Below are 24,935 nucleotides of genomic sequence, written 5' to 3' on the forward strand. Positions count from 1 at the left end.
TCAGGAAAGAAAATAAAGAGAAGGAATGAGTCACATTGGTCAGTGAAATGGCTTATCAGGGGAGTGAAGATCCCCATATTCAGACAGCGTCTTTCCAACTAAGGGCACAAAGAATACATAGAAAGCAAACGCCAATGCCAGAAAAACAAAATCAGAACCTATTTCATGATAATGAGAAGAAAAAACAGGGAAAATAGTAGGAGAAAAAATCCATACCTGAAGAGGATGGTATGGAAGCTGCCACCCATGCTTCCTCATTTCCAACCTCTGATTGGAGCCAAAAATGCCAATGCTGATATGGAAAGATAAAGAAGAAAAGGATCCAAGCACAATCCTTTGCCAATGCAGCAGTCACATCAATTGGAGGGCCCCTGCTTCAAGGCCCATAAATCCAGTGAGGCTAAGATTTATGATTGTGGGGAGAAGTGGTGAGCTGTTGGGTACTTCTTGTCCTGTGAACCTTTCTTTCCCAAAGGGGTCATAAGAACTGGTTGGTGTGACTCTGACTGGGGTGAGCAGAGAGAATCAATGGATGACTAGCCAGAATTGGATTTCCAAAAGACTCCTTTCTTTGGTACTAGTCCCATGCCATGCCGTCCCCCTGATACAGGGTAAGACATTGGATTTGAGTGAGATGAATGCTGATGGGCTGAAGACCAAATATGGGAGAGAGGTTTGGTGACTTATGGTCTTAGCCCTTCCAATCCATCTTCCTCCCCACCCCTCTTTTTCTTCTCTCTCCCTCTCCATTTTATTAAGCTTTGGTCAGAAGTGAGACATGGCTGTCATCTCAGATTGTGCAGAAGCAGAGCTTCAAACAAGAGTTAGAAGAAATATGGGCTCTTAGATCCAGATTGGCGCCTGATTCTAAACTCATATGGCTGCCATACCCTCTTGGCTGAATAGATAGAAAATTTCTCTTTTAGGGAGGATCAGCCAAGCCCATCACTGCAGTTGACCCTACGTGAAAAGGTCAAACCTCAGAAGAAACTGATGGTGTGAGGGCCCGGTCATTGACCGGTCGATCATGAGGCTCTATCTCTCTCTTCTTCTTCCTAGATGAAGGAGGGTGCTCGGCAGCAGCAGCCAGACCGGTCACCCCGACCATGTTAAGTGTCCTTGGAATCCACTGATGATGAACCTATCAAACGATCTCAAGCCTGATCAAGTCCATGCCTCGTGATTCATTAACTAAGTTGCTTAAACCCGACCCATCCAAAGCCACCATACTCTGTCACCTGACTAATCATCTCCTTTTTTTATTATTTTAATCCGATTAAAATCATTGAACAGAAATTAATTTTGCTTTTAATATTTTTAAATAGGGTTAACTGATTTGACGGTCTAAGGCGAAAGAAATAAGTAGATCTTTCACAGATTATTTTTCAAATTATCATGTTTTTCATATATATGATAAATTATGAATCAGCATATATGTTATAAAAATTATGCTTTATTATGAAAAATAGTTCTATAAATGTTTTAATGAAATAGTTTTGTTAGAAAAGACAAATCTGATCATACCATTTAGTATTTTCAACTATTTATGTGTATACTTTAAGAAAAAGATATAAGTATTTGAAAGACTCAGATAGTTATGTATGATCTCTAGAATTGAAAAAAATGATATCCGAAGCTAGCATCCATAAGAACACTGGCCCGCCATCGAGTATAAAGTTGGCATTGAAAACAAGAATCTTTGTCGATTATGAACACTCTGTCACGAGTATAAAGTGACCATAGCACGAATATCTATGAGCAATGTTTTGAATTATGATATGACTAAATGGCAGAAGAATGATTTATGAATTTATTTGCAATATAAACTTAGAACTATGTTTATGAAAGATAAATGATTTATGCATACATAATTGGCTTTATAACTTATTTTAATATACGGTACTATGAAATGTTTTATTTTATTTTTTTAACGATACATTGGCATAAAAAAACTTATGCTTGATCCGATAAGATAAGGTAAGATTTCTTTACTGAGCTGTTTCGCTCATATATCTCTATTTTTATTTTTCTTTCTTCCGACGAATAGAGTTGATAGGAACGAAGGATGGTTTAGGTTTGGAGTTCGCACTAGCAAGCTTGGTGATTTTATTGAAGAAATTTAGTATTTTAATTGACTATAAAATTTGTACTTAATGATTTTCTGAATATTGAGAATTATGGATTGGTATTTATGTTTGGATTTAGACGCTCTGAACCAGTATTGATTTTATTTAATGAATAATAAAATTAAACTTTTAATTATTATATTTTATTTGTGATGGACTTGGAAGCTAAGATATAATGATTGGCTCCGTTTTATCATAAATTGTATCTTTCGGTAGCATGACCGTATTATATTCCGGATTTCGGGGCGTGACAGATGGATCTAGTCAGCATAGGGTCTCTATGTGCTTCAGTTCAGTCCAAATGTTCACAAGAGACCCATATGGCATGCCATCGTATGGAGACAGCCAAAAGCCTGTCACTGTGGTCTGTGGGTGATGCTTGTTACTTGCCATAGTCCTTCTGTGTTTGTCTGCTCATGGCATGGAGCATTAGATATTGAGCTAGTCTTCAATCATCTGAGAAGAAACTTAAGGGAATCCTCCTCCCTCTATATAAGAGTCTGTTTAGAAACTAGCTTACATATTTTAGGTAATGGGATTGGTCAAAAGTTTGAGAACCTCTTATACCTGTATTTGTTCAGTGAGGTGTATCCCATGTCTCCCAATCTTGGTCTCAAAATCAGCAGAGCTACCTTTCATGTTGTGTTTGGCAAAAGATTGTGACATGTACTCTGAGGCACGAAGGCTACTTGAATCAGCAGAGCTACCACGCGGCCTTGCCATTGTGGGTTGTGTTCTTTTTGGTTTTCGTTGTCAGTGCTGCAACCTTGTTATAGACGATGATATGGTAATGGCATTGGGTTCTAGCCTTCCAAAAGAAAGAAATGAATGTGTTACCTCTTGTCCTTTATAGAGTTGGCTTTTTACCCCCTACCACAAAAATTAATTGCATTTGATTCCCCTATCAACAACCAAAACTTTTGGTACGACTCTAATATTATAAGAAAATCTTTACCGGTTTCTTATTTATCTTTTAACTTTATCTATCTTTTATTGTTTATTCTGTTTAGTTTTTCTAGTATTTTTAGGATTTGGTTTTTAGTATTAGTCAGTGGTTTATTAAATTAATAAAATTTGCTTATTGATTTCGGAGATCTCTATTCTCAATTATTCTACTCTTTGCTTCTTTTTCTTTTTTATTTTTTTCATGCCAAAAATCTGTGAAAATGAATTTAGGATATATCGGCTCATCTGGAGAATACAAACGTCTAATGGGAAGATGGTCGTATTACCCCAAGATGTCAATGGGACAGGATATAGTTTTAGAATTCTCTCAGATTTTAGTACCATTGCGGAAGTGGTCAATCTCCAGAAACCTATACCATAGGCTAGTAGAAGAACAGTTCAGATGATAATTTTGAGTTGCCAAAACAGCGTTCAATCACTACAGGTTTCGAGCAACGATGACAACATTACAATCATCTGGCTGACTGCTTATCTAAGAGAGAGAGGAAACCATTGTCATACCAACCATGCCATGTCAAACCTATCATCCCTGCTGAAACTGACCTAACAACTATTTTCAGGTCAAAAAATGGAACTCGGATAATGCCTTGTCACCTTATCATTGTTGTTTTTTTTAAAAAAAAAAAATCATACAAGGGATTCAAAAACTCATCTCATGATGAAGCGTTTGTGATCCAATGGAGTTCAGTGGACACCAAGTTCATAAAAGTCCAGACGTCTAATGCATGGAGAGAAAGAGAGAGAGAGAGAGTTAAAGAGCAGCATAATGCGGCTGCATGGGAGCATTCTTGGATTACAAAATTACATGTGAAAACATGGATACAAATTCAACTGTCTTATTTCTTTCACCTCTATTGTATAATTCCTGACCTATGCCTGGGCCTATCTAGAATGCCAAAAAGCAAGAATGGAAAGAACTAAGTGGTTAGCTTTGTACAAAACAAGAATACAGAATCCAGAGCTCCTTTTGGCCCGCTGTCGGATGTCTGCCTCCAGAATAACTGTATCGACATGAACAACAGATCTGACATCAGTAACACAGCTGAAAGATTCATGTATCGCTTAAGGCGAGAGTTAGCAGGATCAGGTGTTCTCCATTGGGAGGTTTCGCTGTCCATGAATTCAACGCCATTCTTGCAGGAACAGCTGGCCAGGTTTCCTATCCTCGAGTCCTCTGGGAAATATAGGACTGCTAAACATTATGATCGTCAGAGCATGGGTTCCTGAGGCAGGCAGAGATCAAAACTGAAATGCCAGTGTCAGCAGGTCAGAGGTCAACTAACATCCTTTCCTCGCCAATTTGTAGCTTTCTTCTTCTCTGTTGTCTGCTGCAGCTGTTGGCTCTGTCTTGCTGCCTTCAGGTCCCAAGCAAAATTTAAATCAACTAATAAGGAAAACAGGACTCACAAGGCAGACAGAAATCATAAGCATATACTAAGGATAGTGAATAAAAAATAGGTGATCTAACATTTTCACTCATCCTGTTGGAAGCTTTAAACTTCTCTACTTCAGACTCTTTTTGGACTTTTTTCTTCTCAACCTCAGCCTGCTTGCAATTCTCTTGGTGTGCCCGCCGAAACATTGAGACAAAATTTGTAAGAGTAGATATCACTGCATTTTTTTGTTTTTGGCAAATAAAGATTAGATTATATACAGAGCAAGTGAGATACATGATACTTTGTCTCAAACAGATAATTCGAATGTAAAGAGTTAGGCACATAGAATTTAATGAATTATCAAAATCTTTTCATTTGTAATCATTATGTTCCACATAAGGAAGAAGAAGAGCTAAAATTGAATATCATACATAATGCAAATTCTTTAGAAAACAAGAAGCCATACAAAGTGGGCTATTGAGGCCCCTGACATGGTAATAATAATAAAATGGCATGGTTTCGGCATTCTGAGAAGAAACAAAGAAAATGAACCTTATTACACCAAACTAAGGTCGACCATGTAGAACCTGTTTCACTTTTGGCTTTTTGTCTATGATGACCAGTCTCCAAATTGGTAAATTACTTCAAATCATTTTTCGTTTCCCTCATATGAGCATTATTTGACTGTGATCTTCTCTTCTCAAACCATTTCTCATCAAGGATATCTTCCCTCATATTCGTATTTGACTCCAAAATATACTAACTTCAACTCAAAGCATCCTAGGATTCCCCATGCTTGCCATCTTCGACTTTGCCTCATTCAGCTTATGCTTGTGGGTAGGGCTGAAAGTGGGTGGGTCCAGTACTGGATCCAAATTCATATTGAATCGAATTGGATTCAGATACAAAAATTAGTATCCAATAAGATTTGTATATGGGTTCAGATAGGTAGAAAAATTGTCAGATACAAATACAGACTTCGATACAAAGAAATTGTCAATACGAATGTGGACTTGGATACAGAGATAAAAACATTGTTGGATACAGCTTCTAAGTTTCATTTTTGGATTCATATCCAAGAATCCAGATACTTGACATATTAGCAAAGAACATCTATATGTCAGGATTTTCATAACCTGATTTATACTTCACATGTATGCTTGCCAAATTGTAGACAAATAAGTAAAATGCAACTCTTTCATTGTTCTTATCTTTTATGATTATATCATTTAACATCAGTTGTCATTATTGAACTTTGCACAAGAATCCAATTTGTATCCAGAGTAGTATCAGCTTCATATCCATACAGCTTAGAACAGATACAGATAAAAAATTTTAGCACCCAACTAATAACCATACCTGTATTCATACCAACTGAATAAATATGGATACAGAAAAGCATACACTAATTTCTGATCCATATCCAATCCATTTGTGGGTCCTTTGCTCAAAATTCCAACCTTGCAAACTTGATGTGACATCTTCTTCCAAAGAAATTTCTCCGTGTTTAAAATGCACTGTGGTTTTAACTATCATATAAAATTTCGGAAGCACAACATCTCATTTATCCCGATATACCTCCATTTTTCATGGGTTATACTTGTTGTGGAACTGTTCGCCCATTTTTCCACAAGAAATATAGAAGTGAGAAGTAAAATGTGGAAAATGGTTAGTGGCAACCACAGTTTGACACTGACAGGAAGGCCACCAACTTCTTAAATTTTGAGCTTACAACTGGTATAAATGTTCATGTATGTCTCACAAATCTCTGCTTGTTACAGCTATTAACTGCAGCTGGAGGAATCATAAGCATAACATAACAGTGGAAGCCTATAAGCAAGAAAGACAAGTACATATACATCATCATATTTAACAGAGTGATCAAGTTGTTCTTTAATTGAACCAAAAAAACAGAGGAAAACACATACCAGCATGCACACAGAAGATGTGCAGGATCATCACAGACCTTTTGAACAATTTTTGGATGCATTAATCTTGTACCATCTTCCTATGTATTTTTTGATAACCTATCAACTACCTGTTCCCTATGAAAGGGTCCTGATGCCATTCTCAATTCAAGGTAAATAAATGGCAGATATATATCAGGTTAATTGCTAGCTGAAAGAGAAGCCAAACTATGAATTTAAAACCGCCCCATACACGGGAAATACAAGTCCCCCCAAAGCACGTGATTGGAAGCACCCGACCTGGCGCCCGACCTCGGACGACCGACTTGGCACCCGACCTCGGACGACCGACCTGGCGCCCGACCAGGCATCCAACCTAGGAGCTCTCGACCTCGAGACGACCGACCTCGGAAGCTTGACCCCGCTATCCACTCGCCGCGATCACACCTTTTTGCAGCTTGACCAGAGACCATCCCCTGCCACTGCCGTCAACAATTAATGCGCATGGCCTCTGCAGACCTCCGGCTCACTCAACCATTAGTGCGCATGGCCTCTGCAGACCTCCGGCTCACTCAACCTTTAGTGCGCATGGTCTCTGCAGGCCTCCGGCTCACTCAACCATTAATGCGCATGGTCTATACAGGCCTCCGGCTCACTCAAACAATTAATGCGCATGGCTCCTACTATCTACGGATCTCAAACCCTCAATGGCAAATCAGCTCGGCTGCGTCTGATCAGCCGTGACAACTCCTTGGTCCCGACCTAACCTCTTACAGCAAGGCATTAACTCACACGATCCTGCATTGATTCAGCCGACATGCTCAATCATATGGTAACTTCACCCCGTCACGTCACAGGTAATCCAGTGCCCCCCTATAAAAGGGGAACCCTCCCACCTTAGAGGGGGCTGAACACTGAAACTCTGGACATTTTTTCTTCTACACATATCTTTCCCCCTCTAACTTAGCCATCGGAGGGTCGGCGCCGGAAACCCCGGCCACCGGCTTTTTGCAGGCCCCACGGAGGACGCCATCCGCCGACGGAACGCCACTCACCGACTCTTCCCAGAGCTCCGCCTTCTCTCCCGACGGCCGCCCCCGGGTCCAATTTCCAGCAACAGTTGGCGCTAGAGGAAGGGCCCGAGTTGTGGCCATGAAGTTGAGAAGTAAAGGAGCCTCTAATACCTCCCGGCGTCTCCCACCAAGTCCTGGACACTCTGTCCAGAACTCACCATCTCCGGCCGATCCAGTTCCTCAAGTCCAGCCGGAACAGTTCAACATCCTGGTGCAGCAGGTCCAAGCCTTGGCCGCGGCCGTCCAAGGCCTGCAGCGGGAGGGAGCCCCACCTGTGCCGCCTCCACAGGCCCAGGTTCAGCCGGTGCTTCCTCCGAACGGACCAGTGCCCCAGGGTCGAAACCTCCACGGCTCCTCGAGAGCCAATAATGAAGAACAATGCTGTCACCAGGACTCAGCCCGAGCGTCTCCCCAGAGAGAATTGCCAGGGAGAAGCATAGATAGAAGGCCACAGCTCTCGGAAGCCGAGTCAGCCCTGGACCGTCATGAGCCAGAGCAGACTGCCGCGACAATCCACCAACCCGGGGAGCTCGACAGGAAGGTCGAGAACCTGGAGCACTAGATTGAGGCGCTTCATAGCAGGAAGGCAAGGTGCGAGGGCGACTTTGAGTTTACTACCAAGTCCCCCTTCTTCCGCTAGATCGAGGAGGAGCCGGTCCCACTGAGGTTCAAAATGCCCCAGGTGGAGCCCTATAACGGAACTACCGACCCCCTCGACCATTTGGAGAGTTACCGAGCCCTCATGGCACTGCAAGGGTCCTCGGAGGCTGTGCTCTGCAAGGTCTTCCCAGCTACCCTTCGGGGAACCGCTCGACTTTGGTTCTCCGGATTGAAGCCGACTTCGGTATCCTCTTTCGAGCAGCTCGGTAGGCAGTTCGCCACCAACTTTGCTGCCAGCCGGCGTCAGCGGCGAACATCGGATTCCCTCCTGGACGTCAAGCAGCGGAAGGGGGAATCTCTCAGGGAGTATCTCGACCGCTTCACCGCTGCAACCTGGAAGGTCCGCGAGCTCGACCAGTCAATAGCCATGTCGGCACTGAAGACTGGGGCTCGCTCCTACAGGTTTCTCTTCTCCATCGAGAAGAGTTTCCCCGCTGAGTTCACCGAAATGCTGACCCGGGCTCGGAAGTACGCGAAGGCCGAGGAGGCTATCGCCTCCAGGCGGGGTGCGACCAGCTGGCCTCAAGAAGCAGAAGAAGCGTCGCAAGGAGCGCGGCCGCCAGAGAAACCGATCTCCCCGCCGAGATAAGAATCTTCCTCGACTAAGGAGCCCGCCTCGACAGCAGGGACCACTTCGACTGAGGTCCCCACCTCGGCCAAGGTCCCCACCTCGGCCGAGATCTCCATCTTGACCACGGAGGCTCCTGGGGAAGTATGAGAGCTACACTCCTATCAACGCATCCCGGGCCGAGATCCTAATGGAGATCGAAGGACGGGACTTCTTCCGGCCCCCGCCCCTGATGCGGGATGTAGAAGTCCCGCGCAATCCTAGGAAGTATTGCCGCTTCTACCGAGACCACGGCCACGACACGGAGGATTGTTTCCAGCCCCGAGACGAGATTGAGGCGCTTATCCGCCGCGGAGTACTCAACCGGTTTGTACGAAACCGGCGTGAGGAAAGAAGGCCGGCGGAAAATGCCACACAGCCCGAAAATCCAAATGACAACAGGCCTATCGCCGGCATCATCAATACCATTGTTGGAGGAAGCTCGGCTGAAGAGCTAACCGAAGAAAGGACCCCTCCGAAGCGCCCGCGCATCTCCGAAGCTATCTCACTCTCGGATGAGGACATGGAAGGAGTTGAAACTCCTCACGATAACGCTGTGGTCATCTCCATGGTTGTAAATAAGTTTGATGTAAAGCGTGTCTTAGTTGATAATGGAAGCTCGGCAAATGTTTTGTACTATCATGCCTACCAAAAATGGGATTAACGGAAGGACAGCTTTGAAAAATGAACGCCCCGTTAGTCGGGTTCACCGGGGACTCGGTCCCGGTCGAGGGCGAGATCAGACTACTTGTCACAGCCGGGCTCGCCCCCCGAGAAAGCACCGTGAGGACGGACTTCCTTGTAGTCCGCCTGCCTTCAGCCTACAATGCCATTTTGGGAAGATCGGGACTTAATGCCCTCCGGGTTGTAGTCTCAACCTACCACTTGCTCGTGCGATTCCCCACTGATCATGGGATAGGCGAAACTCGTGGAGACTAGACGGTGGCCAAGCCGTGCTACATGGCAACCTACAAAGCAAAACCATCGGTTGAAGCGTCAAGCCAACAGGAGCTACTGGCCGAGGCGCCAACTCAAGCAATGGACCGCATGATGCTCATTGAAACCTTGGACGTGCGGAACGACCTCTGGAAGAAACGGGTAGAGCCTGGTGAGCTCCTTACCCAAATCTCTTTACAAGAAAATTGCCCAGAGGTAACCGTCCAGGTCGGCTCCGGCTTGAGCTCCTGCGAAAGGGAGCGCCTGATCGAATTCCTCCAGGCCAACATGGATGTCTTCGCCTGGTCGCCCGCCGACATGCCGGAAATCGACCCCGAGGTCGTGGTTCACCGACTCCAGGTGAAACCGACCTGCAGATCCGTGAGACAAAAGAAGCGGGGCTTCGCCCCGGAACGGCAGCGAGCGGCGGCCGAGGAAGTAGACAGACTCCTCGAGGCCGGCTTCATCCAGGAGGTCTCCTATCCGGACTGGCTCGCCAACGTGGTCCTCGTGAAGAAAGCCAATGGAAAATGACGTATGTGCGTGGACTACACCGACCTGAACAAGGCCTGCCCGAAGGATAGTTTTTCCCTCCCCAGCATCGACCAGCTCGTCGACTCCACCTCGGGATATCAGCTGCTGACCTTCATGGACGCCTTCTCGGGATACAATCAAATCCGAATGGCGCCTGAAAATGAGGAGAAGACGGCTTTCATCACCGACAAGGGCACTTATTGTTACAAAGTGATGCCGTTTGGATTGAAGAATGCAGGAGCTACATACCAAAGGCTGGTCAGTCAAATCTTCAAAGATCAGATAGGCCGAAACATGGAAGTCTACGTGGACGATATGCTGGTGAAAAGCCGAACAACAGAGCACCATGTGGCTGACCTCAATGAAACATTCTCCAAGCTCAGGAAGTACCAAATGATGCTCAATCCAGCAAAGTGCGCATTCGGAGTCACCTCGGGCAAATTCCTGGGCTTCGTAGTAACCCAGCGCGGAGTCGAAGCTAACCCCGAGAAGATCCGAGCGCTGCAAGAGATGGTACCTCCAAAGACGGTCAAAGAGGTGCAGAAGCTTACCGGGCGGGTCGTGGCCTTAGGGAGGTTTGTCTCCAGGTCGGCCGAGTGCTGCCTCCCATTCTTCAATATCCTTAAACGACCAAAGAACTTTCTATGGTCGGAGGAATGCCAGCAAGCATTTGAAGAGCTTAGGTGCCTTCTCGCGTCCCCTCCACTACTCACTAAGCCTCAGCAAGGCGAAGTTCTTTATTTGTACCTGGCCGTCTCCCCGGTTGCAGTAAGCTCAGTTCTGGTCCGGGAAGAGGACAAGCTTCAGAGGCCTGTCTACTAAGATGCTGAGACCCGATATTCTAAATTGGAGAAAACAATTTTCGCCCTGATCACTTCAGCTCGGAGACTCCGACCCTACTTTCAGGCCCACACTGTGGCCATATTGACCGACCAGCCTATGAAGTAAATCTTGCAGAGGTCGGACCGCGCCGGAAGAGTTGCCAAATGGGCAGTTGAGCTCGAGGAGTTCGACCTCGAATACCGACCAAGGCCGGCTATCAAAGCCCAAACACTCGCCGATTTTATCGTGGAGTGCACCTTGCCGGATGATCCCGAGCTCCCACTCATGCCAATGGAGAGGACCCCGAGGCCGCCATGAGTCCTATATGTGGACGGCTCCTCGACCTCGGGGGGTAGCGGAGCAGGTCTCATCCTCACCAGTCCGGACAGGGTAGTGGCTGAGCAGGCCCTACGCCTCGAGTTCTCGGCCTCGAACAATGAGGCAGAGTACGAGGCGCTCATTGCCAGGCTCAAGTTGGCAAAGGAGCGACTCCCAACTGGTCGTGGGCCAGGTTCTGGGGGATTTTGAAGCAAAGGAGCCATCAATGCAGAAATATCTCCAAAAGGTGCGAAACCTCACATCTGCCCTAGGTTCCTTCAACATTCACCATATCCCCAGAACGGAGAACCTCAGGGCTGATCAACTGTCGAAGTTGGCGACCTTCCGTATGAACGAGCTCCCCAAGGCGACGGTACTCGAATATCTCCAAACACCCAGCACAGAAGAATCTGAGCCGACCATGTGCATCGACACAGAGCCGAGTTGGATGGACGAGTTCATCAACTATTTGCAGGATGGAACCCTCCCTGACGATGAGCTCGAGGTTCGCCGAATCAAGCGTCAAGCTCCTCGGTACTTACTATATGAAGGCAAGCTCTACCGCCGGTCGTTCACCTCTCCTCTCCTTAGATGTCTCCGCCCCTCAGAGGCAGATTTGCTATGCGAGAGTCCATGAAGGGATCTGCGGAAACCATCTGGGAGGCCGGGCGCTAGCCCATAAAATCTTGCGCCAAGAATACTTTTGGCCTACACTTCAAAAGGACGCAACGGGCTTCGTCCGAAGATGTGATCGGTGTCAGCGGAATGCCAATATCCAGCGCCGACCCTCGGCCCCGCTGACCTCGATCATCGCCCTCTGGCCATTTGCCCAATGGAGGATCGATATCCTGGGACCCTTTCCCCTAGCTACCGGGCAAAGAAAATTTCTGGTCGTCTCCATCGACTATTTCACCAAGTGGGTCGAAGCTGAGCCTGTAGCCCGGATCACCGAGCAGAAGATGCGGAACTTTGTTTGGAAGTCAATAATCTGCAGATTTGGACTCCCCCGCATCCACATATCTGACAACGGTTGTCAGTTCGACAACATCCGTTTCAGAGAATTCTGCTCCGAGCTCGGCATCGACCACCGCTTCACCTCGGTAGCCCATCCACAGACGAATGGAGAGACCGAGGTGACAAATCGCACCATTCTCCAGAGGCTTAAAGCTAGACTCGACCGATCCAAGGGGCAATGGGTCGAGGACCTCTACAATGTCCTTTGGGCCTACAGAACAACACTCCGACTTTCCACTGGCGAGACCCCCTTCAACCTGGCATATGGAACGGAAGCAGTTATTCCTTTGAAAATCGGACTCCCCTCATCGAGAGTGGAACATCACGACAGCCTCCAACTCATCCCAGCTCAGGGGTAACCTGGACCTCATCGAAGAAGCAAGGAAGACAGCCCGGGTCCGCCTGATGAGATATCAACAGAAAACGGCACGGTACTACAACTCCAGAGTAAAAGCCAAACTCTTCAAGTCAGGAGATCTCGTCCTCAGGAGAGCCGAAGCTTCTCAGCCCACCGAGCAAGGAAAGCTTGCCCCGAATTGGGAAGGACCATACCGGATTGCCCGAGTGCAACGACCCGAAGCGTACAAGTTGGAGTCTCTTGATGGGACCCTCATCCCACGAAGCTGGAACTCCGAGAACCTCCGGATGTACTATCAGTAGCTCCCCCCGGGGGGCCCACAGCACCTGGAAACGCAACTCCTGCTCCCTTCTCGTAACAATTCGTTCATAACTCTCCTTAATTACTCTGTGCTTCTCCTGACATTGTAACATTTGTGATCCTCAGAAACCCCGACCAAGCTCGGATGCCCGACCGAGCTCGGATGCCCGACCAAGTTCGGATGCCCCAGCCAAGTCTGGAACACCACGCTACGCCGACATCGAGCTTGATCTCGATCTCCCTCAAAGACCTCGACTAAGTTCGGGATGCCCCGTGTGTCGACCGTAGAGTCTCAAACTCCCTCGACCTCGGGAAGCATCACCAAGTCAACGGCGAGCCCAAGCTCCCTCGACCTCGTGCTCGATCCCTCGACTAAGGTCGGGATGCCCCGTGTGTCGACCGTAGAGTCTCAAACTTCCTTGACCTCGGGAAGCGTCACCAGGTCGACAGCGAGCCCAAGCTCCCTCGACCTCGTGCTCGATCCCTCGACTAAGGTCGGAATGCCCCGTGTGTCGACCGTAGAGTCTCAAACTTCCTCGACCTCGGAAAGCGTCACCAGGTCGACAGCGAGCCCAAGCCCCCTCGACCTCGTGCTCGATCCCTCGACTAAGGTCGGGATGCCCCGTGTGTCGACCGTAGAGTCTCAAACTCCCTCGACCTCGGAAAGCGTCACCAGGTCGACAGCGAGCCCAAGCTCCCACGACCTCGTGCTCGACCCCTCGACTAAGGTCGGGATGCCCCGTGTGTTGACCGTAGAGTCCCAAACTCCCTCGGCCTCGGGAAGAAATACGGGGAAGAACATCCGCGGTCCCCCGCGGCGCCCGATAACCACAGCGGGGTAGTACCCAAGCGGTCCTCCCCCCGAGTCTTCAACAATGGGGTCGTATCTTCGCGAACCCCCCGGCTCGCAGGCACGCCTGAAGTAGACAACACCTCATGGGGAGCACGGCATTCTCCTCTACTCGGCCAGAGCAAGCCATGCTCCCGCACAAGAGTCTGGCTAAGGCGCCATCCTTGCGACGGATAACACCATTTGCGGAAGCAGACTACAGGCCGAGGAATGCCCTTAAAGGTCGACCACAGAGTGGAGTCGCTTACCCCTAGCATAGATAATCAATCCTAATGGTGCACAAGGTATGATCTTACCTAGCACCTATGTCATCACGTCTGCTTATTTATACTACAAAATGATCGGCGAAGCCTCGACCAAGTTCGAAACCAAAAGCGCGAAAGTTCCATGACAAGCTTGACCTTGGTCTGGCGGGATCTCCCCGGAGCCCGACCTTAAAGCTTTGGCAAGCTTGTCTAACGGAACTCCTCTGAAAGCCGGGCTCAATGCTGCGGCGATTTGGAAGCCGAGCCCAAGGGTTTAGCAGATCTCCCCCCGGGAACAGACCCAGAGGCCTAACAAGACCTCCTCAAAGTCCGAGCTCAAAGACTTAGCGAACTTTCCTAAAAATCTGAGCCTAAAGAATTAGTGGGACTTCTTCGGAGCCCAAGCTCAAAGGCTTAGCGGATTTTCCTAAAATCTAAGCACGGAGCCTTAGCGCAATCCCTATCAGAGCTGAGCCCGACAATTTAGCAAACGCCACCAGAATCCGAGCCTACGGACCTAGCCGAGATTAAACACTTAGAGAAATTTGCGAAGGAGGAATTTGATTTAAGCAGCCAAGGTAAAAATTTACCTATTATGCAAAAAGAGACAAGCACAAATGTAGAAAAGAACTTTTTCATTAATAGAGGCTTGAAGGCCGAGTACAAAATTAAGGTTCGGCCGTATTCAAAAGCCGAACTCACTTACAAAAAGGAAAGCAAAAGGAAAAGCTAAAGTCCTAGGAGGCGGTGGCTGCATCAGTGTCACCCTCAGTATCATCTACAACAATAACCCGAGGGTCTACGACAGGCGTCGGCTCGGAACTCTCCGCGGCGGCCTCAGCTGGGGCCTCGCCTGGGACCTCGGAAGCATCCTCGGCAACCTCCCCGGGAGGGGCCCCCAACGTCGCCTGGTCGGCCATGTCAGCTTCGGCCTCGGCAAGCTCCTCCTCGGCCGCAAGAATTGTAGGCACATCGGCCTCGGTCTCGGCGCCTATCCCCATCCTTGGACGGATCCCCGAAAGGTCGAGCTGGGGGCAGTATCGCGCCATTTGCCTTCGAAAATTCTTGAAGCCTCGGAGGAACCTGTCCACGGTCTCCTCCTCCAGCATGTCGCAGAACTCTTCCGACTCCTTGAAGAGTTCCACGGCATTTTCAGCCCGCTCCAGTGCCATCCTCTCTCGGGCCTCGAGCTGCTTGACCTTTAGGCGGAGAATTCCGCCCTCATACTTGTGGCCGGCGGCCTCAGAGCGAGCTTCGGCAAGACGCGCCTCGGAGGCGCGCAACTCCGATCTTGCCAAAGTATGCGCAGCCCTCTCTTCTTCGAGCTCGTCAACAATAGCTCGCCGACCCGCCTCAGTAGCCTCCCGCCGCGCTACGGCTTCCGCCAACGCGGCCTCCAGCTCGGCAATCCTCTTCTTGGCCGGCTCCAATTGCCTATAGAGCCGCCGGGACTCGTCCTGGCATTCCGAGGCAATGAATACCAGGGTATCGACTTCGTGGATGTGCTGCAGGGAAAGCGACAATAAGTAAAAATGAAGAAAAATACTGATGACTAAGGACAAAATAAAAAGGTGACTTACCCGAACAGTATTACGGTAGGTCTGATCGACAATCTCCTCCAGCGTGAGGGTTCTGAACTCGGCCCAGTCCGCCGGGAGCATTGCGCGGCGGAATACTGCGCGCGCAACATCACCGTCTCGGAAGGCCGAGCTACCCTCATGTATCGGGGACTCCGGCTCGGCCGACTCTCTCCCTTCGGCCCCCGAAGAGCTCGGCCCGACCGAGCTCGCGACGACGGGGTGGGGTGCACTCGGGACCTCGGGGCCCCTGCTCGGCTCGGGCCCCGAGCGCCGCAGGCGAATAATCGGCCAACCTGGCCGTTGAGAGATGGGGGCAGGGCAGGCTGGAGACGCCGAGCCGGATGCTCCCCCAGAACCCGAGCTCGCACGCTCGGTGGTCGGAGCTCCCTCCCGGGCAGACCCCGAAGCTCCGGCCTCAGAACCCCTTACCTCGGCAGGGGCAGAAGTAGCCGCCGACTTGGCCTTCTTTCGGGGCTCGGGCATAGCCCCGCCGGCCTCGACTGCCCGCCTTTTCAGCCGAGAGAAAAGGGATGTGTTGCTGGTCGACATGTGGGGAATGTCTGAAACAAAGAAAGGAAGAAATTTTTTCTAAGTATCGGACCAACATCAAAAGAACAAAGGAAAGGAACAGATAAGGCAAAAAACTGAAGAATGAAGGAGCAGTACAACTGCCCTTACCCTCGGGGCGCGCCGAGCTTAGGCCGACGTTCACCAAAGCTTCCTCGATCAGAAACTCGGTCAGAAGGATGTCCCTCCCGAGACCTCGCAGAGCATCAAAAGCCCTCCGCTCGTCCACCGAAAGACCACTAAGCCTATTCAGGGCCTTCAGCCCGGGACGCCCCCATCTCGGATCGAACCTCCACGAGAGCTCGGAAGAAAGAAAGAAAAACCTCCCCTTCCACTCATGAATCGAGGAAGGGGCACCTCGGAAGAGCGATATGCCGCTCCTCCAGACGAAATACAGCCACTCTACGTCCGCCGGGTTCGTCTTTAACATAAAGGACCGGCGGAAGATGCTCAACGAGGTCGGGATCCCATGCGCAAGCCAGAGGGACGCAAACCCGATAATGGTCCTCCATGAATTTGGAGTGAGCTGTGCTGGGACGAGTTGGTACTCCACCAACAAGTCATTCACACACTTATGAAAAGGGAACCGTAGGCCGGCCCAGAGCGCATCGATGTACACCCCGATCCGACCTGGCGGAGGTCTAGTTACCCGGCCTTCCGACCCTGCGAGTTCGAGACGAAACCCGGGTCGGAAGAAGAACCGGGAATGGACCAGCTCTAGTTCCTCCTCGGTCAAGGTAGACCCAACCTCACCGGGACCAAGACCCATCTCACAAGAAAAAAAAGAAAAATGAAGGAAAGAGCGAGAAACGAAAACGAAGAAGGGGAAGAAAGCAGGTATTTAAAGAAAAGAAAAGAACTTCCGAGCCAGTGTGGGAAAACGACCTACTATAGGGTCGCCGGAAATCGCCTCTGAACACTGCCGGAAATCGTCCCAGAACGCCGCCGGGAAAGCTCGGTCGCAACCAGGAGAAAAAGAAGAAAGGAGGGCAGCGATAACAAACAAGCAAGACCTTTCTAGGACTGAGTCGGGGGGTTTATATAGACCCCCCAACGGCCCAGATCGGCGGGGCTGGATCCCGCCTTCCGTCCAGATCGCACCACGTGCCAGTCCAAAAATCGAAGCGACACATTTAACCTGGATCGACGCTTCGAATACGAAATCAAGAAAGCGTCCCATCGGATCCCGAGGCCCCATCATGAGCTCACCGCGGAGACAGCCTCGAACGACGAAAGGGCGTCGCCCCCTCTCCTCTCATTAAAAGCACCCCGAAGCGCGCGGAGCGCCGGCATAATTTAAAGTCTCCCTGACCCCCACCACTGCAATAAAAGCAACTACTTCCCACGTCCGAGCTCGCGAGCAGCTTGAACTCAGAAGTCGGGGGTAGTGTTGAGGGAAATACAAGTCCCCCCAAAGCACGTGATTGGAAGCACCCGACCTTGGACGACCGACCTGGCGCCCGACCAGGCATCCAACCTAGGAGCTCTCGACCTCAAGACGACCGACCTGGAAGCTCCCGACCTCAGAAGCTTGACCCCGCCATCCACTCGCCGCGATCACACCTTTCTACAGCTCGACCAGAGACCATCTCCTGCCACTGCCGTCAACAATTAATGCGCATGGCATCTGCAGACCTCTGGCTCACTCAACCATTAGTGCGCATGGCCTCTGCAGACCTCCGGCTCACTCAACTATTAGTGCGCATGGCCTCTGCAGACCTCCGGCTCACTCAACCATTAGTGCGCATGGCCTCTGCAGGCCTCCTGCTCACTCAACCATTAATGCGCATGGTCTATACAGGCCCCCGACTTACTCAAACAATTAATGCGCATGGCTCCTGCTATCTACGGATCTCAAGCCCTCCATGGCAAATCAGCTCGGCTGCGTCTGATCAGCCGTGACAACTCCTTGGTCCCGACCTAACCTCCTACAGCAAGGCATTAACTCACATGATCCTGCAATGATTCAACCGACATGCTTAATCATACGGTAACTTCGCCCCGTCACGTCACAGGTAATCCAGTGCCCCCCTATAAAAAGGGAACCCTCCCACCTTAGAGGGGGCTGGACACTGAAACTCTGGACATTTTTTCTTCTACACATATCTTCCCCCCTCTGACTTAGCCATCGGAGGGCCGGCGCCGGAAACTCCGGCCACCGGCTTTTTGCAGGCCCCACGGAGGACGCCATCCGCCGACGGAACGCCACTCACCGACTCTCCCCGGAGCTCCGCCTTCTCTTCCGACGGCCGCCCCCGGGTCCAATTTCCAGCAACAACATGGAATGTAGATGTTGCATTTAGCATTGGCAGGACTGTTGATTATGCATGACAAAAATAGGCAGCTTTTTCTATATGCAATATCATGATATCATCAGGAGGCAGACAAACTTCAAATGGTAGGGGTATGGTGAATAGATCAATATTCTGGCAACAAAAAAACTCCAGAATATATGGTTTATTTAACCTAACAAAAGTCAAAATAAGGTAGAAAGGGGAGATATGTCTATTTTCCTGAATAACAATGATAGTGAGACAATACTTGGAACTTCCGCCAAATTACTGCAACAAGTTGGCAAGGTGTCCTATTTCTAATAGTTTAATTGTTCTTCCTGGAGAATATTTGAAATTGCAACTTCAGAGCTCAAGCATGAATCAAAAGGAATCAATTCTACATTGCTAAGAGACACAACATTGTGTGTACTGATAGATGGCATTTTTAAAGAAACTGAAAACAATAACAAGGATTCATTTGATTTTCTTCAACTGAAAATGAAAATAGGACACAGCAAGTAGGCTCAAACTTACCTTGCTCGAAAGGACAACGTGCAGGATCTTCACCAAAATATAGCACTAATGCATCTGCATTTCTACCCTGTCAGCACTCAGAATTTTAGAAAGATTATTAAAATAAAAAATTGCAGGAATAATTAAATAGGTAGTTTCAGTGAACCGAAGAGAGCTGGTGGCATACCACTGCAGTATAAAGTGTTGTTAATGATCGAACTTCAGCTCCAGCAACAGAAGTGAACTCCTTCAAGGTCTGACACGTGGATCATTCAGATGTCAGAAAAAAAGCTAGAAAATCATTAAATTGAAAACAATATAAGAACCTGTTAGGTAAACCCAAGTAAGGTTGGCCCCAAGCTGTCCCAATTAAGAAGACTCATCAGAGCAAGTCCAACAAATTTGATCAGTATCAACTCTATGGCACATGCCAACTCATCCTATTTGGAGGGACACAGTGGCAAATTGACACAGAAACACATTGAGCAACAAGATGTGATGTGCTACAAAAATGCACATACACATACAAATATTTTTAACTACAAAAAATCAGAAAACCCACTAGTAGTAAAGATAAAAGGGAGTTGGTTTTTAGATCTACAAAGCCCATGATAAGCAGCAAACCATCTTTTCTTTTCTTTCTTTTTTCGAAAAGAAGCATCTTGAATATAAGGAGATTATAATTATGTGATTATACTGGCTATACCTTGCGGAAAAACTCCGATACTGGGCCATCATTTTCTGAAGCATTAAGCTCCAGCTCAACCTTCTCTAGGCCTTTGACAATGGCTTGCATTTCTTCAGCCAATGATTTCAGTTGTATCTGTGTAAAAGAAGCTCAGGTAACACTATTAATCTCATACAACAGGATTTGCAATGGTAATTGCAACAGATAGAAACCTTTGATGCAGCTTCCAAGCTAGTGAGATCCCTATGAAAGTCCAAAAGATGCGGGGACCTTGCAGCGAGGACCTGATTTTCAGAACAACCTAAACTTCAATTGAATGATATAAAATTGACTAAAAATATAAGTTGATTTTAAAAAAAAAAATCTACAAAAGTATACTTAAGTTGACACAAAATGTGAATCATGATTTCTGATTTATTTATTTCATCTAGGCATGTATTTTTGCTTTCAAATCCACTGCTCAATAAACCTAAAATCACAAGAAACCCTAATTAGTAATCAACTCTACAACCACATAGGCAACAAGGATATTGCACCCATGAAGAAAACCGTTACTTGCCCCAAGAATAATCAGGGATACTACCTTCTGATATGCCCACTGTAATATTTTTGGTGTAGAACCAGTTCCGGAAGGAATACCTCAGTGGGATTTTAAATCAGAAACAGAAGAAGAGGGAGAAGAGAAGGAGGAAGAGGAGGAGAAGAAGGAGAAGAGAAGAAGAAAGGAGGAGAATACGTGGGGGGAAAGTTCTTAAACTTTCATTAATTCCTAATCATGAAAATAGGTCCCAATATAGGGCCAAAATACACAATTTGCATAAAACCCCTTTACACAGAAATAAACCCACAAATAAGCCCTAAAATGCAAATAAATCCAGAAATAAAAATAAACAAATATGCAAATAAGATGGGGACCTAGCTGATGTCCCCATCAACTCCTCCCGGGTGGGAAAAACTCGACCCCGTCGAGTGTAGATCTGGCCGGCTGTCGTACTGCTCCAGAAGATCAGGGTCAAGGCGCTGCAACTCGGCTCGCGAAATCCACGTCACATCTGATTCGGGTTGGCCCTTCCACCGAACAAGGTAACGTTGGTAGCTTTCTCTCCTGGTAGATATAACCTGCTCATCTAATATATGTTCTATATGCTCTCTGCGTGCATGAAACTGTGGAGGTGGAGGCTCAATAGCAGGTGCTGGATCAGGGTGATCAATAACAGTGGATGTATCAACAAAAGGGTCAGAAGGAATGAATGTTGATTTCTTGTATGGGACTAAATCTTCAATACTAAATGTCGCACTAATCCCATAGTCGTCAGGAAGATCTACAACATAAGCATTTGAACTGATTTTCTTTAGGACCTTGAACGGTCCCGCACTACGAGATTGCAACTTTTTGAACGTTCCTGAAGGGAGTCGTTCAGGTCTAATTCTTACCATAACATAATCACCTACATTCAATTCTTTATAACGTCTGTGCAAATCAGCAAGTGATTTATATTTTAAGTTATTAGAGTGAATACGTTTGCTGATCTCCTGATGCAATGAATGCAAGTGTGAAGCAAATGATTGTGCAGACTCAAAAACTCTATGTTGATGAGACATGGAAATCAAGTCTATGGGTTGCCTAGGTTTATATCCATTCACCACTTCGAAAGGACTCATGCCTAAGGTCCTATTGACCGAACTATTATATGCAAACTCGGCAGTTGGTAACACGAGATCCCAAGTCCTAGCATGCTCACCTACCAGACATCTTAAAAGATTCCCTAGACTTCGGTTGACAACTTCTGTCTGGCCATCAGTTTGGGGATGATAGGCAGAGGAAAATTTTAATTTGGTACCCATCATGTGCCAAAGAGTTTTCCAAAAATAGCTCATAAATTTAACATCCCTATCGGACACAATAGATTTTGGGAGGCCATGGAGTCTAACGACTTTGTCAAAATAGAGTTTCGCGATCCTAGAAGCATCGGAAGTCTTAGAACATGGGAGAAAATGAGCCATTTTAGAGAACCGGTCCACCACTACAAAAATGGAATCGTGTTTGGTCGAGGTACGTGGAAGCCCTAACACAAAATCCATGCTAACATCTTGCCACGGACAATCAGGAACAGGTAGGAGAGTGTAAAGCCCAGTGTTCTGTTTACGTTGTTTGGCTAGTTGACATGTGCGACACTGAGCGACAATTTTGGCCACGTCTCTCTTGAGACTCGGCCAGAAGAAACGTCTTTCCACCATTTCAATGGTTGTCTCTCCCGAATTGCCCAGACAGTCCTCCAGCGTGTACTTCCCATACTAGAAAATCTCTCAATGAGGTTCGAGGAATACACAATCTGTCGGAGCGAAAGAGATAATCATCTTGTAAAAAGAAATCATCTTGTTCTCTCTCTACTCCATCTCGTAGGGTCAGGTATACATCACTAAAATCGGGACAGGTGGTATATTGTTCCCTGATCCTTTCAAAACCAATTACTTCAGTGCTCATCATGGATAGGATGAAGATTCGTCGGCTGAGCGCATCGGCAGCCTTGTTCTCAACTCCAGCTTTATGTTTCAGCACAAAAGTATAGGCTTGCAGAAACTCAATCCATCGGCCGTGTCGAAGGTTTAGTTTCTTTTGAGAATTGAGATACTTTAAAGCCTCATGGTCTGAATACAGGACAAATTCTTGCGGTAGCAAATAGTGTCGCCAATGTCGCAAAGTTTGCACTACCGCATAGAATTTCTTATCATAGGTGGAATAACGCAACCTGCCGTCACTTAACTTTTCGCTAAAGAACGCGACAGGGTGACCTTCTTGGCTTAACACGCCACCTATGCCAACGCCAGAGGCATCACATGCGACCTCGAATACCTTAGTGAAATCGGGGAGGCGCAAGACAGGCGCTTCGGTCATCCTATGCTTAATATCTTTAAATGCTTGGGATGCCGACTTAGTCCGGATAAAGTCTCCTTTCTTCATGCAATCTGTAATGGGAGATATTATCGAACTAAAATTTCTAATGAAGCGACGATAGAAGGTAGCCAGACCATGAAAACTACGTACTTCTGCTAGGGTCTTGGGCTCAGGCCAATCGATTATCGCGCTTACTTTTTCTGGATCAGCGGAGACACCCTTGGAAGACACTATGAACCCTAAGAAAGTGACGTGATCAGTCAGGAAGGCACACTTCTTAGGATTTGCAAAGAAGCTTTCTTTCCGCAGGACATCACAAACCTGCCTTAAGTGTGAGAGATGGAGCTCTTGAGTTTGACTATAGATGAGGATGTCATCAAAATATACAACGACAAATTTATTCAAGAAATGTCGAAAGATCTGTGTCATCACCCTCATAAAAGTACTTGGAGCATTTGTTAATCCGAAAGGCATTACTAACCATTCGTAGAGTCCATCTTTGGTTTTGAATGCGGTTTTCCATTCATCCCCAGGACGAATCCGAATCTGGTAGTACCCACTCTTTAGGTCTGTCACGCCCCCGCTTCTGCGGAGCACGTGAGGCACCCAGTGCCCACGTGGGGGCCACATGAGGGGGGACCGCGGGGCTCCCCTGCCAGATATTGTCCGGTTCCGGGGCTTCACGCAAGCGTCCTTCACCCCTTCCCGGTTTTATTTTCCACCCAAAACGCGTCTGTAGGATTTGAAGTCACCCGCCTCATATGCCCAGGCTCTAGAACGAGTCTTTCCGATGTGGGACTATTGGGCCTCACACCCTTCCCACCATCGGACAAGAGCCGTCCTCGGCTCTGATACCAAATGTCACGCCCCCGCTTCTGCAGAGCACGTGAGGCACCCAGTGCCCACGTGGGGGCCACATGAGGGGGGACCGCGGGGCTCCCCTGCCAGATATTGTCCGGTTCCGGGGCTTCACGCAAGCGTCCTTCACCCCTCCCCGGTTTTATTTTCCACCCAAAACGCGTCTGCAGGATTTGAAGTCACCCGCCTCATATGCCCAGGCTCTAGAACGAGTCTTTCCGATGTGGGACTATTGGGCCTCACAAGGTCGATCTTGGAAAAAACTGTAGCACCAGACATATAGTCTAAAAGGTCGTCCAGCCTAGGAATGGAAAAACGATACTTAACCGTGATTTTATTGATAGCACGGCTATCGACGCACATCCTCCAAGAGCCATCTTTCTTAGGAGTGAGGAGTGCAGGTACAGCACAGGAACTCAGACTCTCACGAATATACCCTCGAGTGAAGAGTTCGTCAACTTGACGTTTCAGTTCAGTGTGCTCGTTTGGGTTGAGTCTATGATGGGGAAGATTTGGCAATGACGTTCCAGGAATGAGATCAATTACATGCTGAATATCACGCATCGGAGGGAGTGCATCTGGAAGATCATTTGAGAAAACAGAGTGAAACTCCTCCAACAGGGGAACTACGGCGGCCGGATGCTCGGCATTTGACTCCACATTGATAACTCTAGCCACAAGGGCGAACACAGGTGAGTGGCTTTCGATATCTTTCATTACCTCTTTCGATGTAATGATGTGAAGTGACTCATCTTTTCGCGGTGTAACACCCTTCTTCTCAGGCCCGGGCTCTCTAGGAGGCAATGAATTCAGTATAATTTTCCGACCCTGGAACATAAAGCTACACGAATTTGACCGACCATGAAGTGTGACGTCCCTATCGTATAACCAAGGTCTTCCTAGAATGACTTGACCTACGTCCATCGGAAGACAGTTCGCACCAAATCTCGTCTTTATAAGATAGGAATTGAATCGGGACAAGGCATCTTTCCGATACCGAAATGGACGTCTTATCTACCCAGGCTACTTTATATGGATTAGGATGAGGGGTAGATTTTAGGCCAAGGCGAGAAACAACTCCAGATGCAATGGCGTTGATGCAACTCCCACTATCAAATAAGATTTTGCATGTTTTACCATTGATCTTAATAAGCGTGTAAAATAGGGAGATTCTACGCCAATCTTGTTCGGTCTTTGTTTGGGCTAGCGTACACCTAACCACCTGAAGCCTAGGGTTGTGGTCATTCCGATCAGTGGGCTCATATTGGGATGTAGGCTGGGCAAACTCTAACCCGGTCTGTTCGTCTCCAAAGTCTTCTACAAAATCCTCGATGTTTGGTTCATAGACTTCTTCGACACATTCAGTCTCCTGGGTTCCTGCTTCCAGTTCACTCATTAAATAAGTCTTGGCATTACATTGGGACGCGATATGGCCAAACTTTTGGCACCTGAAACACTGGGTTTGGTT

The 24,935-nt window shown here is 47.8% G+C and overlaps 1 protein-coding gene across 7 annotated transcripts in view; it reads right to left on the reverse strand.

Moving 5' to 3' along the window:
- Positions 1-3,843: 3,843 nt before the first annotated feature.
- Positions 3,844-24,935, reverse strand: part of LOC103707456 (formin-like protein 5) — a 44,277-nt gene continuing 23,185 nt past the window's right edge. For 2 of the 7 annotated variants that reach the window (XR_005515030.3, XM_026804795.4), the window contains exons 13-18: positions 19,926-19,997; positions 19,732-19,848; positions 19,213-19,281; positions 19,047-19,113; positions 4,561-4,703; positions 3,844-4,447 (exon numbers count right to left, since the gene is read on the reverse strand). Coding sequence is in view for 4 of the 7 variants with exons in the window: in XM_026804795.4 (XP_026660596.3) it covers positions 4,367-4,447; positions 4,561-4,703; positions 19,047-19,113; positions 19,213-19,281; positions 19,732-19,848; positions 19,926-19,997 (549 nt within the window). In the remaining 3 variants the exon portion in view is untranslated. Of the gene's footprint in view, positions 4,448-4,560; positions 4,704-6,159; positions 6,299-6,349; positions 6,527-19,046; positions 19,114-19,212; positions 19,282-19,731; positions 19,849-19,925; positions 19,998-24,935 lie in introns of those variants that run through there. The other 5 variants (XM_026804794.4, XM_039134071.3, XR_015973823.2 and 2 more) reach the window with 4 other exon arrangements.

Source organism: Phoenix dactylifera, chromosome 15, assembly GCF_051530095.1.
Source record: "Phoenix dactylifera cultivar Ajwa chromosome 15, Ajwa_hap1_PhDact_Kaust_v1.1, whole genome shotgun sequence".
NCBI lineage: Eukaryota > Viridiplantae > Streptophyta > Magnoliopsida > Arecales > Arecaceae > Phoenix > Phoenix dactylifera.